Here is a 13,804-nt window from a genome sequence, read left to right as displayed (position 1 = left end):
ATTATATTTATTTAATAAAGGGTATTGTAACTGAAGTTTTGTGATGCACCTTTCCCACAAGGGCATGTGCCTTAAGTCCTTAGTAAAAAATGGGGGGGGGGGTGATTCTTTGAATTATGGAAGTGACAAGTGAACAACGTGTACGCATTCAAAGAAAGTTCATCTCAGAATACAACAAATATGCCAACGGTTAATGTTAGATGTAATGTTATTTGAAGCTAGTGTCCTGGCCTGTTGGAAATAAGGGATGTCGGGTTTTCCGATAAATCCGGTAGCAAGATAATAAGCTCTGTGGGTCGCTGTTTGCCGTCAGACCTGCTAAATACATTTACTCGGAGAAGCCAAGGACGTGGGATAGTGAGAGAGTTCCATTTCCCTCTCCATCTGTTTCCCTGTCTCCTCCTTCCATTGTCTCTGTCTATTAAGCTGCAGGAGAGCGGACAATACAATTGCACACTTTAACTCCTATTATAAAGGGCTAACACAGCCTCGGTGTGACATAAACACGGCTTACATAACAGCAGCTCATGGAACACAAGCCTCCTCTCTAAAATTAGCACTGTCACTCTTCTGGGAGGGATAAGCCACGCTGCTCATACACTGGCATATATATATATATATGTGTGTGTTACACGTTGCTAAACTTCAACCTACTGATTGGTTGGCACTGTGGGGTTGAAGTGTCAAGCAATGAAAGATGGGAGAGACGTGGACTCCGTATTGGACATGTAGTACCCATTGGGGGGATGCAGTGATAGGGGAGTGGCAGATACCACAGGGGACACCGGACCCTACAGAGGCCTGGATAATCATTATAGACCATATAACTGACCCTTTCATAGAGTAACAATGTATAATTGGAGAGCACTGTTTGGATCCTGACATGTCGCGTCGACATATATATGTATTATGAGCTACGCACAATATTTATGGAATTGCATGAACAATCGCATGTGATTTTTAACTATTGGCAGGAGGCGGCAGGAGCGCAGGCAGCGGGCGTCGGTGTATCAGAGTGCTGCGCAGGAGGGCTGGCGTGCAGCAGTGGTCGGCGGTGTGTTAGGGCGCTGTGCAGGAGGGGGGGGGGTGCGAGGCAGAATTTGAAAAAAAATCTTTCAAAAGACTGGGCAGCCCTCTGATTGGCTGAGAGAGAGCTCTCTCAGCCAATCATCAACCACCTGAATGTGAGGCCTATGGTTGCCTGAGAGCTTTCTCACCCAATCAGGCTTTTGAAAGTTTTTTTCAAATTCTGCCGCAAGCCACCCCTCCTGCACAGCGCTCACCTACACCACCGCCCGCACCAGCACCCAATGTGGCATCGCAGGTGACATGTGACATTGGGCGCTGGAAAAAAGGACACTATAAGATGTCCCATTGCATCCGATGGCATATGTGTAAGGGCGCCATAAGATAGAGGGAAAAGACGCCTGGCGCTAGCAGAGTCCCATGGGACATGACGCTTTACTTGCGCTGCGCGGCATATTGAGGCTGGGCCCATGAGGACACATCTGTATACACGGTACAATGCAGGACGTGGTGTCCGGCGCACATACTTACACTCTGGTTGTACACCGTCTCTGTTTCGTTCTGCAGACGCTTCACTTCCACCTCGCTGGCATCCTGGATTTTCTGTACGATCTCCATGAGGGCCGGACCTCCCCGGCTCACTGCCCGCAGTTTGTCCTCTAGCTGGAGTACGAGGGCCTCCGCCCGCACAACTTGGTCTCTTAGTTCCTGCGACTCCTGACAATGCAGAGACACAAGGGTCAGATATGATCGAGGAACATTCTGGTCGCTCATCAACAATGCTCCCACAGTAGGGATCATCAGTACTCTATACACTGGAGACTAAGATGCGGCTGAAAATAAACTACTTTCTATGGTGATGTGCATGTTAGGGAATATCATCAAGTGGGTTCTTTAAACATTGCTCGATTCTTCAACATGTCATCTAAGATATATTTTCACTTGGGGTTACCTTGGCGCCTGGACATCCAGAGAAGTTACTCCAACCGCTAGGGGTGCTAACTGCCAGGATATGTCCAAAATGGGATCACTTTCGCCCCAAAATGAGACTCATGGGTTACCTGTGTTGGGAATGATGTGTGTGTGCAGATGTTGGTTTATTGATAGATAGTAGTTACAGCCGTACTCACTGTTGCATACACTGGTGAAGGATCTTTTAGTTTTGAGTGAAATTGGGTGAGTGCTGCAAACGGGCAGTTGCGCAGGTTGGCTAAAACAGCCTTATATCATGCAGGTAATCTATAGAGCTAAGAGGAAACTGAGGACTCCACCATGACACTGAGGATTCCACCATGACACTGAGGACTCCACCATGACACTTCTCACACTATTCAATTCCTGTCGGAACTGCTGTCTTGTCGTAAAGACGTAATTTTCCTACTTGAATGGGTCGGAAGGGGTTCCGACCTATTCAATGAGGTTGGAATGTTCCAAACTGTCGGAAACCAGGTGGATTGGCGGAATAGTCGCCAATCCACCTGCTTTTGTCGGAAACGGGGCCAAATCGAACAATCTCCATCCAACGTTGAAAAAAAAAGCAGCTTACGCAGTGCCGTCCTCTCGTTCACCGTCCTCCTGCCCACCTCCCGCATCACTCACCCGTCCCGCCGCCGGGCCGGATAAAAGCAACTCTCCCGGTGCCAGCCCGCCTCCCAGTCGCCTCCCGCCGTCATTTACCCGGTCCCAACACCGGCTGGGTGACCAGCAATCGGCGGCCAAATCCGACATTCGGATTTGGCCGCTGATTTGAATAGGTAGCGTCGAAATCCATTCCGACAAATGAATGTTGGAATGGATCCAAGAATAATTGAATATACCCCACAGAGGGAAATGTACTACGCTTCAGAGAGTGATAACGTGGAGAGAGATTTAAAAACCGACACAACTAATCGTGTTTATGCTGAAAATGTAGGATGGCAATGCTGTTACTAGCCGCGTCTTGCCAGTAAAAGTGTTCTCACTAAACTGTTCACTGTCGCAGATTTAAACGCGTTCTCTCAGCCGCACCAACATATATCTTGTGCTGCTCAGACGTTAATTACAGCAGCTGTCTATGTGCCTTTAGTCTCTCCGTATTGAAGGTCTTAATTATCTCTGAACTCATCTCTTGTCAGAAGATTAAACTCCAAAAAGCCTTTGAATTAGTGCGTTAACTCGTTCAGCCCCCAACGGGAATTAATATTCTCCTCCTTCAAGCGGCATTTGCCGTATTGTCGATGTGGAAATTGTAGGTACCTGTTCTTCTACTGTATCACAGCGTAATATATGATATAATATCTCACCAGGGCAAAATGGTGAACTGTGATTGGCTGCGAAGTGCTCGATATTAAGCCGCTATAAGAGATTGGTTTGAGTCAACGCTCGCTATCAGTCTGCAGCCTCAATTTATCTTCTAGTTTTTTTATAGCACCAACCTATAACGCAGCGACGTACATACACTGGCAGATATGGAGTTGAAAACAAGTAGGCCCAATGGCGGAAAATGCAGGCAAATGCACTGCTTCAAAGTTTCATAGCCGTCGTCATCATCAGTGAGTGCAAAGGCGGGTTAAGAGATGAGAGGGCCTGTGTGCTGTGGGGAGAGGCAAAGGGGCTCCTGCTTCCCCACGCAGGCGACTGGGATTGACTGTGTCCGGGACGCTGTCCTCTCCCCTATTTTAGCTCACAGCAGCACCCCGGTGGTGTAGCTATAGCCCGAACAGAGGTGCTGGGTAAGTGTGGGAGGTCCTGGCGCTCCTCCTGATACGGTTAAAAATGTCCCTCACAAAATGGCCGCCCCTCACAGAAGACAGTTATTGAGGATGCCAGAGGAGGCAGCGGCTTTAAGGGAAAATTGAACTTTGCTTATGCCAAACTATACTTGATTGAACCCAGTCCTTGGCCCCTTTTCTGTCTGGGTCCCAGCAGTCCCCCCCGATGGCAGCCCTGGATGGGTGCACCCATTATAGATACCCCCCCTGGTTCGCCTGGGGAAAGAGTTTCATCTGCACATACATAGCACCATGCATAGCCCCCACAAACACACCCTCCACAAGCCTTTACTCACGAGCGAACCACCCATTTTCATAAACAGGGGTCCCTGTGCCAGAAGAGCTTACGATCGCAGCCACAAACACACTAAGGCAATTCACCTAACAGCATATGTTTGGATATTGAGATAAAGCCGATGCACCCAACATTTCCATGCCAACAAGGGGAGAACATATAAACTCCACACCGATATCCCCAATAATGTGGTGAACCAGTGCTTACCTCTGTTCCACCTCTCCAGAGTAACCGGCGCACTTATCTAACCTCAGCTAGGAAACCAGACAGCGATTCCACATGGGATATTGATTTAAGATTTAACAGAAATTGAACAATAGCACAAAACGGCCCCTTAATGTTTCTTCTCCAGGGGAGGACTTAGGGGCTGAGCTCATTCACAGACAGCGGTCCATGTGTTAGACAGATTACATTAACCATTAGTGCCGCAAGGATTGTGGATCTGTAGTATTCAAGATTTAAAGGCCACCGCGGCTATTTCCATGGTGTATTGATATTCACAGTAGGGGATATCTGACACGGTTATAGACGTTTCTTAATGCAAAAATGCCCAGGCAATCAAAATATCGATACTGGTTATTGGGAATAATGTAAAGCCTGTGAGGGTGGAGAGAACAGAATTTTAGGAGACTATCGTCCGGATTCATTTTTGGGGGGGCAAAACCATACTGCGCTGCATGTGGGGCGGATGTAACAGGAGCAAAGAGAGTTCGATGTGGGTGGGGGTGTGTTCAAACAGAAATCTAAATTGCAGTGTAAAAATAAAGCAGACAGTATTTACCCTGCACAGAAACGATATAACCCACCCAAATCTAAATGTTATCTCAGCCCGACCTGCATTGCAGCATAGTTCTGGCCCTATGGCGTCTGCTGCTTGCATGGTACCTGGTCACAGGGCTGGACTATGCCCCTCACCTTCATATGGATCTGCTTAATGTCCTCCGCGTGGTGCCTCAGCTCCGCCAAATCCTCCTGAAGTTTTAAACGCTGAGAAAACTCTTCCTCGTATCTGTAGAAACAGTATTCGCCCATCATGTACTTAGTAAAGCAAGCAATTATTTATTGACAGTACTCTATGGCATAAAAGGGCCAGTCACGTAATTATGGCACCTCTGGGTATGACCGTGGTGCCATCTAAGCAGAGATGTCTGCAAATGACAGCCGGAAATTCCATTCGCTCACCCTCGCTGCCCACTCTGATCCTTGGCGCGCTGATATCTGTACGTAGCCTCATAGGGCTGTGTGCAAAAATTTGAGGGTTTAGGGTGAGTTAACGAAATAATAAGGAAATTAGCGAGTCTACACTTACTCACGGGTGCGAGATGATCTCATATCATCCCATCCCATCAGAGGTGGTAGAGGCTAATACAGTAGAACAATTTAAACATGCTTGGGATAGGCATATGAATATCCTTACAAAGAAATAAGGATTAAAAAGGGTTGAGTTTACCTGAAGGGTAAAAAAGGGGCAGACTAGATGGGCCAAATGGTTCTTATCTGCCGTCAAATTCTATGTTTCTATGTTTCTATGTTTCTATATCACTCCTATATTATGTATTTTAAAAAATAAAATAAAATCAAAAATAATCAACATTTGGGGCCCATTTATCATCAGTGATAAAACATGGAGGGATGCATGGAGGGAGTGTTATGGTTAGGCTGCAGGAGGGGAGGTTAGGGTTAGGCTGCAGGGATGGAGGGTTAGGCTGCAGGAGGGGAGGTTAGGGTTAGGCTGCAGGGATGGAGGGTTAGGCTGCAGGAGGGGAGGTTAGGGTTAGGCTGCAGGAGAGGATGGTTAGAGTTAGGCTGCAGGAGAGGAGGGTTGGGGTTAGGCTGCAGGGATGGAGGGTTAGGCTGCAGGAGAGGATGGTTAGGGTAAGGCTGCAGGTGTGGAGGGTTAGGCTGCAGGTGTGGAGGGTTAGTGTTAGGCTGCAGGAGGGGAGGTTAGGGTTAGGCTGCAGGAGGGGAGGGTTAGGCTGTGGGAGGAGTTAGGGTAAGGCTGCGGGAGTGGGAGGTTAGGGTTAGGCTGCAGGGATGGAGGGTTAGGCTGCAGGAGGGAAGGTTACGGTTAGGCTGCAGGGAGGGGAGGGTTAGGCTGCAGGGATGGAGGGTTAGGCTGCAGGAGGGGAGGGTTAGGCTGCAGGCGTGGAGGGTTAGGCTGTAGGTGTGAAGGGTTAGTGTTAGGCTGCAGGATGGGAGGTTATGGTTAGGCTGCAGGAGAGGATGGTTAGGGTTAGGCTGCAGGAGGGGAGGTTACGGTTAGGCTGCAGGAGAGGATGGTTAGGGTTAGGCTGCAGGGATGGAGGGTTAGGCTGCAGGTGTTAGTGTTAGGTTGCAGAAGGGAAGGTTATGGTTAGGCTGCAGGAGGGGAGGGTTTGGTACTTAGAAGGGGGAGGTTAGTTAGGGTAAGGCTGTGGGGATGGAGGGTTGGGGGGGGGGGGGGGGTAGGGATGCCTGAGAAGAGCACTGAGCCTGGCACTGGGTTGCTTTCTAACCATTTTTCCTTGTGAAAATGACCCATTGAATATCCCAGTAACACCGCAAGCGGCCCATTCTTACCATTCCGGTGCACAAGGAACACAACATAGCTTATCGAATCATAATAAGGTTGCGTCTGCTGTCAGGGAATGGAGGGGCTGCGGCTGTTCCCCACCGAGAACAGGTTTTTTTGGAGAATAAGCTGTAAATATGACATGATAAACGTGTTCCTGAGTAACAAACACTGGTGTATTCTGTACTTGTGCGCTGAACAATTGCATTGTCACCATGAAAGCGTGAGAAGTCCCACACGCGTGGGTGTGAAGAATAACACAGAGAAATGTGGATGCAGGACAGTCGGCTAAACATTTGTAAATTCCTGAAATACAGCTCTCATGAATGGCTTCCTTTGTCCCCCCGAAATCACAAACCGTGCAGCGGCAACCAGCGACCAGCCCGCCCGCTTCTGCCGAAGACAGTTGTGCCCTCACCGGTGTCAGTGACACAGCCCCAACTCAGTGAGTCTAGATGGGCCAGGTATATCCGGATTGACCTGATTTTTTTGTTTTTGCATTCGTGACAATCATTGCAAATGTAAAAGTTATTGTGCGTTTTATTTACATTTTTGGATCGTTATTTTAGCTCTTGAGACACCACCCTCTGCCCAGACCCCAAAATCCCCCCCCCCCCTGCATCCTGCAATGGTTCTTGTTTGCCCCCTGGGTCCGATGCACACCGGACCGCGCATAGGAGCTGAGGGGACATCACACTGACCCAATCCGGCCCGATTTCTTGGCACGTTCCGTCGGGAATGGGTAAAATCAGAATTCTATTTTTATTGCAAAGTGTACAAGTAGGGGTATTTACCACACTTTCCTGCTGGGGAACTACAAATGTTCTGTTGTGGTTGCCTATGATAGTTTTCACATGGCCCTATTATCTGTGTGTGGTCAGGAAGGTGAAGATGAGCAATTATACCAGATACCCCCCCCCCTCCCTCCTTCATCACCCCCCCCCCCCCCCCCCCCACCTCTCACTGCTCCGATCTGCAGTCACTCAGATAAGGCGCAGTCTGCTCTATGTCATGTCCCTCCCATTAACCTGTCTCGCAGCAGAATATCTCGTGTTTGATCTCTAATTGTGGCAAATAAACAACTGTCAGGAACATATGACAAGCGGCTTGTGTTTATCCAGCTGTACTACAACTCCCAGCATTTAAATATGTTTCACAGGGGCCTTTCTGACTGGGTACCAGACAGTTTCCCGACAGTCAGGATCCCGACAGTCATTACCCCGACGTCGGGATCCCGACAGTCAAAACCCCGACACTCGGGGTCCCGACGGCCACCGGCTATTCTCCCTTGTGGGGCTTTGTTGCGCTCGCCCCGCTGCCTCAGTCAGGGCAGTCGTGATCCCGATGTCAGGCTAATAACTGTCGGGATCCTCTCTGAACTCTCTGAGTTCCTGTACAGTGATTCTGTTCTCACAACATGAGGATACCACTGTTTTTAAAAGCAGTATTAAGTAACAGCCCTATTTAAGAAGCTGAAACCACAGGATATCAGACATATACAAGGGGTTCTGGCCAAAAAATATGGGCTCACCTACCACGGCCAGGTGACCTCATCACGTGGGTCCCAAACATTCCTACAGTTCAAGTCCAGAGCACGGGACCCCCAGGCAGCCACCCAACGCATAGTGAGCGGTAGCAGTTACGTGTTACAAGGTGTTCTATTAATATGAAGTAGCGGCTCAGTACTACACGGGTGAGAGGTAGTAATTGGGTGATAGAAAGTGTAGCATTAGTGAAAAAGCAGCTTAGGTACTAAAAGTGTCAGATTTAGTGTTACAATAATGGTAAATCGATGCCTGACCACTCCAAGCCAGGGGACCCCACACCCCGAACCCTTTCCTAGTGCCAATGACAGTAGCCTGAACATGCAAGGACACATACTAGCTAAAACCACAGCATGCCAGAAGGAGGGGGAGGAGCTAGGCCAAGCTGAAGGAGTCTTCCATTGTACATACACCATACCTGCCAACTGTCCCACACTTTGCAGGACAGTCCTGTTATTTGGGACTGTCCTGCATATCGCCCGGGGCTAACAGTGTCCCGCGGAGGGGCTGGGGGCATGTCCAGCAGCTGACACAGTGCTGGCCATGCACCCATAGGGACGGAAAATGGTCCGCCTTCAATAGTACATACATGTATACAATAAAGAACATATGCCCCCCCGCAGGAGAATACGCACTTTGCCTGAGCCCGCTGTATATTCCGCTGCACCTCCCGGAGATCTTGCTTTGCCAGTTCCAGCTGTATGGTTGGGGTTATGGCGCCGTCCTTTAAGGACTGTATATCGGACTCCTGCTGCGCCACCAGCAGCTGCAGGGCGCGGATGTCTTCGTCCTTTTTCACAATGTCTCTGTTCATCTCCCAAATTCTGGATGGAATAACGGAGAAATGTAAATAATGTTACATATATATATAATATATATATATATCTATATACATAAAGCTAAACCAAAGGTCTTTCCTCAGCTGATCCCAGCTAATACCTCAGTGAATGAACAGTGCTCAGGGAATTAAAGGATATTTCACTTTTAGAAATCTTTACATCACTTACTCCTTGGAGGGACTGTATGGCATCATGTGTACTGGGGCACTGTGGCATAATGTGAACTGGGGACATTGTGGCATAATGTGAACTGGGGACGTTGTGGCATAATGTGAACTGGGGCACTGTGTGGCATAATGTGAACTGGGGCACTGTGTGGCATAATGTGAACTGGGGCACTATGTGGCATAATGTGAACTGGGGGCATTGTGTGGAATAATGTGTACTGGGGCATTGTGTGGAATAATGTGTACTGGAGCATTGTGTGGCATAATGTGACCTGGGGCACTGTGTGGCATAATGTGTACTTGGGCACTGTGTTATAATGTGTACTTGGGCACTGTGGGATAATGTGAACTGGGGACATTGTGGCATAATGTGAACTGGGGACATTGTAGCATAATGTTAACTGGGGCACTGTGTGGCATAATGTGAACTGGGGCACTGTGTGGCATAATGTGAACTGGGGCACTATGTGGCATAATGTGAACTGGGGGCATTGTGTGGAATAATGTGTACTGGGGCATTGTGTGGAATAATGTGTACTGGGGCATTGTGTGGCATAATGTGACCTGGGGCACTGTGTGGAATAATGTGTACTGGGGCACTGTGTGACATAATGTGTACTGAGGCACTGTGTGGAATAATGTGTACTGGGGCACTGTGTGACATAATGTGTAATGGGGCACTGTGTGACATCATGTGTACTGGGGCACTGTGTGACATAATGTGTACTGGGGCACTGTGTGACATAATGTGTACTGGGGCACTGTGTGACATAATGTGTACTGGGGCACTGTGTGACATAATGTGTACTGGGGCACTGTGTGACATAATGTGTACTGGGGCACTGTGTGACATAATGTGTACTGGGGCACTGTGTGACATAATGTGTACTGGGGCACTGTGTGACATAATGTGAACTGGGGCACTGTGTGGCATAATGTGAACTGGGGCACTATGTGGCATAATGTGAACTGGGGGCATTGTGTGGAATAATGTGACCTGGGGCACTGTGTGGAATAATGTGTACTGGGGCACTGTGTGACATAATGTGTACTGGGACACTGTGTGGAATTATGTATACTGGGGCACTGTGTGACATAATGTGTACTGGGGAACTGTGTGACATAATGTGTACTGGGGAACTGTGTGACATAATGTGTACTGGGGCACTGTGTGACATAATGTGTACTTGAAGGGTCTGCGTAGCACATTGTTAACTGCGGGCATTGTGTGGCATAATATGAACTAGGGGCACTGTGTGGCATAGGCCCTTATTCGAATTGATTCGGCCCCCTGCGCATTCACAGGAGGTCGTGGGGCGGCAGCAGGTAGTCGCACCCATGGAAACGTGACATGGGTTCCGGGGGCTGGAATGCTGACATCGCCGAATGTCAGCTGCCCGCCCACTTCCTCTCGAATGTGCACACATATCTAAGTAACCTGCGTGCACTCAGCACATCATTCGATGGTTGGCGACCATCGAATAACGTGGGTGTTCCCACATAGCCTGCGAATGGATTTTTATGTTAAACATCGTTTTGCATCACCGGACTCTGGACAAGTAATTATTAAATACGGGCGCAGTGTGTGGGCCCCCCAGGGACTCGGGGGCCCGTGTGTATGCCACTGCCTATATATACCTCCTCTTTGCTTCCCTGCTATGCAGACGATGCCTGCCCTGAGTGATATAGGTGCACTGGCCGCTTCCGTTCTCCAGGGTGACCAAGATTCCCGGGAGAGCGGCATTTGTGTTCCTTACTACACCACGCACAAAGCAACAAACAGCGAAGCCGAAATATATACAACAACTCTGCAGGATGCAGTGACACAAACGTGACGCGGAATCATCGCAAGTCCTGGTTACGGAGGGAAGACTGACACGATCACACTCATCCTGCGCCACTGTAGTCGTTTATAATGATGAGGGGAAAATCTGCAGCGTAACAAGAAGAATAGCAATTCATGTGATACAGACGCTCTAGAATAATCACAGTCCTGGAAAATGACAGAAGACGAAATCTGCTTTAGCTGTAAACAATTAGATGAATCGTTTACAGCGGTTATCACATCTCTCGGCAGAATTTTACCCGCCATTGCAAAGGAAACGCGTCGCGCAGAGGCCAAGCTCTCGTCTCCTTCACAATCTGCGTTGTTTAATCGTCATTTAAGGATAATTTGCAAGTTGGCTGATCGGAACTGAAGATATCTGACACACGAGTTGTGGTGAAGACACAAAACACTTTCCTGCGGGGATAACTTCCCCGTAAAGCGCACGTTTGCCTACTCTCCTAGAATGTCCAGAGGCATCTCACACACTTCAAGAGAAGATATCCCCCTCCTGAACGGGTCCGGTAGTGGGTGTGGCCGTGATACAGCAAGCCACTCTGAAACGCGTGGTTGATGTGAATTGCATCACCAGGTTCCCCACTCGGAATGGGTAGACAGCAACTACTATGTATAGGCAGTGCTACTACTGTCGGCAACTGTTGTGGGCATGTGTATAGGCAGCGCTACTTATGTCGGCAACTGATGTGGGCATTATGTATAGGCAGCGCTACTAATGTCAGCAACTTGTGTGGGCATATATAAAGGCAGCACTACTACTGTCGGAAACTGGTGTGGGCGTTATGTATAGGCAGGGCTACTAATGTCGGCAACTGGTGTGAGCACATGTATAGGCAGCGCTACTAATGTCGGCAACTGGTGTGGGTGTTATGTATAGGCAGCGCTACTACTGTCGGCAACTGGTGTGGGCATTATGTATAGGCAGCGCTACAAATGTCGGCAACTGGTGTGAGCACATGTATAGGCAGCACTACTAATGTCGCCAATTGGTGTGGGCATATGCTTACACAGTGCTACTAATGTCAGCAACTGGTGTGGGCATATGGTTACACAGTGCTACTAATGTCGGCAACTGGTGTGGGCATATGGTTACACAGTGGGCGTTATGAATAAGCAGCCCTTCAAATGTGGGCATTTCCAGGAGTACTTGGGGCATTATGTGTAGCGTAATGTGTGTCAATGTCCTATGGGCATTATGGTGCATGGCATATTTTGTAAGGGGAATTACAGTGTGTGACATAATTTGTAATGGGCATTACTGTGTGTGGTATTATGTGTAAGGGGCATCATGATGTGTGGCATAATGTATAATTTGCATTACTGTGTGTGGTATAATGTGTAATGGGCATTAGGGTGTGAAGCATAATGTGTTATGGGGATTACGGTGTAATTGGTACTTTTATGTGACCACGCCCCTTCCCCATGAAGCTACCCTCCAACATTTTTGCGCGCTCCTACGGCGCGGACTCTCCCTGCTTTTTAACTCATGGCACCAAAATGGCTAGTTACAGCTGTGTAAGGTGAATAATATTGTGCTACTGTGTGGTGTAATTTGGAGTGGGAGTATTATTGTGTGGCCATTCCCCTTCCTTGTGAGATCACACGTTTTTCTTTTGGTGTGCGCTGTCTCTTTGTAAAGCTTGGGTGGTTGCAAATTTATAGTTTGCAGGAGGGCGCCGAACCCCCTAGCACCGGCCCTGTTTGGGGGTTACTGCTCAAGGGCCCATAATAAGGCTAATTCATAAGCATTGCATAAGAGGCTCTCACCTGTCCTGATATTCTGCAGCGAGCATCGGGCCGCTGGAACCACTGGGATAATCACCGCTCCGCTCCCTCTGGTTCTGTTCCAGCTTCTCCCGCAGCTTCGCCATCTCCCGCTCGTACATGTTCTGGACGGACGCGATTTCGTCTCGGTGACGCTGAGACACAGCCGAGCCGCCATCCTGTGCATGGAGACAATCAACGAGTTATTACCGAGATTAAAGTCTGAGCACTTGTAACACCTCCGGGGGGATGATAAAAATAATAATGATTTATAATACGTATAAAACACGGCTGCTGACGGTGTCGGCAGTTACTCGTCTATAGCGACTCCTGCGTGACTCTCTCTTTGTTCCCTGGACTTGATCATCGTTTCAGTTCTTCTCTAGAAAGCGCAGTTATTTCTGTGTATGTTTATTGCTGCTTTTTATATTGATATGATTTTATACCATGCTATCGTTATCTCTGGTTTATGCTTCACTTTGCATCTGGGGCCACTAAATGCTGACTCCCGCGTGCAGTTCCTGCGGCGGGGAATTTATTGCATCGTTATAGGCAGAGACTGGGCTTCAGCCGTGATGTGGCAAGGACCATCAGCTGCTGGCGGTGGTGGTGGTGGTGGGGGGGGGGGGGGTGTCTGTATCCAGGTGACGTGCTCTGTCTGAGCGGGATACAGTCATTAGGGCTACAGCAACTAGGTTGACAAGCACTGGGTCGACAGGCAGCAAGGTCGACATGGGTCAAGGTCGACATTGGTGTAGGTCGACAGGTCATTAGGTCGACACAAGCATTAGGTCGACATGAGCAAGGTCGACAGTCAAAAGGTCGACATGGGGAGAATATAATAGTGTTCCTGTAGCATTGTGACTGTGTCCATGTCAACAGTGTCGACATTTGGGTCAAAAAACAGTGAAAAACCCCATGTCGACCCTATGACTGTTGACCTTGCCCATTTCGACATAATGCTTGTGTCAACCTAATGACCTGTCGACCTACACCCATGTTGACCTAAACCCATGTCGACCTTG

The 13,804-nt window shown here is 48.7% G+C and overlaps 1 protein-coding gene across 3 annotated transcripts in view; it reads right to left on the bottom strand.

Moving 5' to 3' along the window:
- The window catches only part of LMNTD1 (lamin tail domain containing 1), a 104,624-nt gene that overhangs the window by 66,671 nt on the left and 24,149 nt on the right, over positions 1-13,804 (bottom strand). For all 3 annotated transcript variants that reach the window (XM_083181102.1, XM_083181103.1, XM_083181101.1), the window contains exons 3-6: positions 12,783-12,958; positions 8,802-8,990; positions 4,987-5,080; positions 1,558-1,743 (exon numbers count right to left, since the gene is read on the bottom strand). In XM_083181102.1, coding sequence (XP_083037228.1) covers positions 1,558-1,743; positions 4,987-5,080; positions 8,802-8,990; positions 12,783-12,958 — 645 coding nt within the window. The remainder of the gene's footprint in view (positions 1-1,557; positions 1,744-4,986; positions 5,081-8,801; positions 8,991-12,782; positions 12,959-13,804) is intronic.

The sequence above is a fragment of the Crinia signifera genome, chromosome 4 (assembly GCF_055691185.1).
Source record: "Crinia signifera chromosome 4, ASM5569118v1, whole genome shotgun sequence".
In the NCBI taxonomy this organism is placed as follows: Eukaryota; Metazoa; Chordata; class Amphibia; order Anura; family Myobatrachidae; genus Crinia; species Crinia signifera.
The sequence above is the reverse complement of the archived record's forward strand: the minus strand, read 5'-3'. Positions and strand labels throughout refer to the sequence as shown.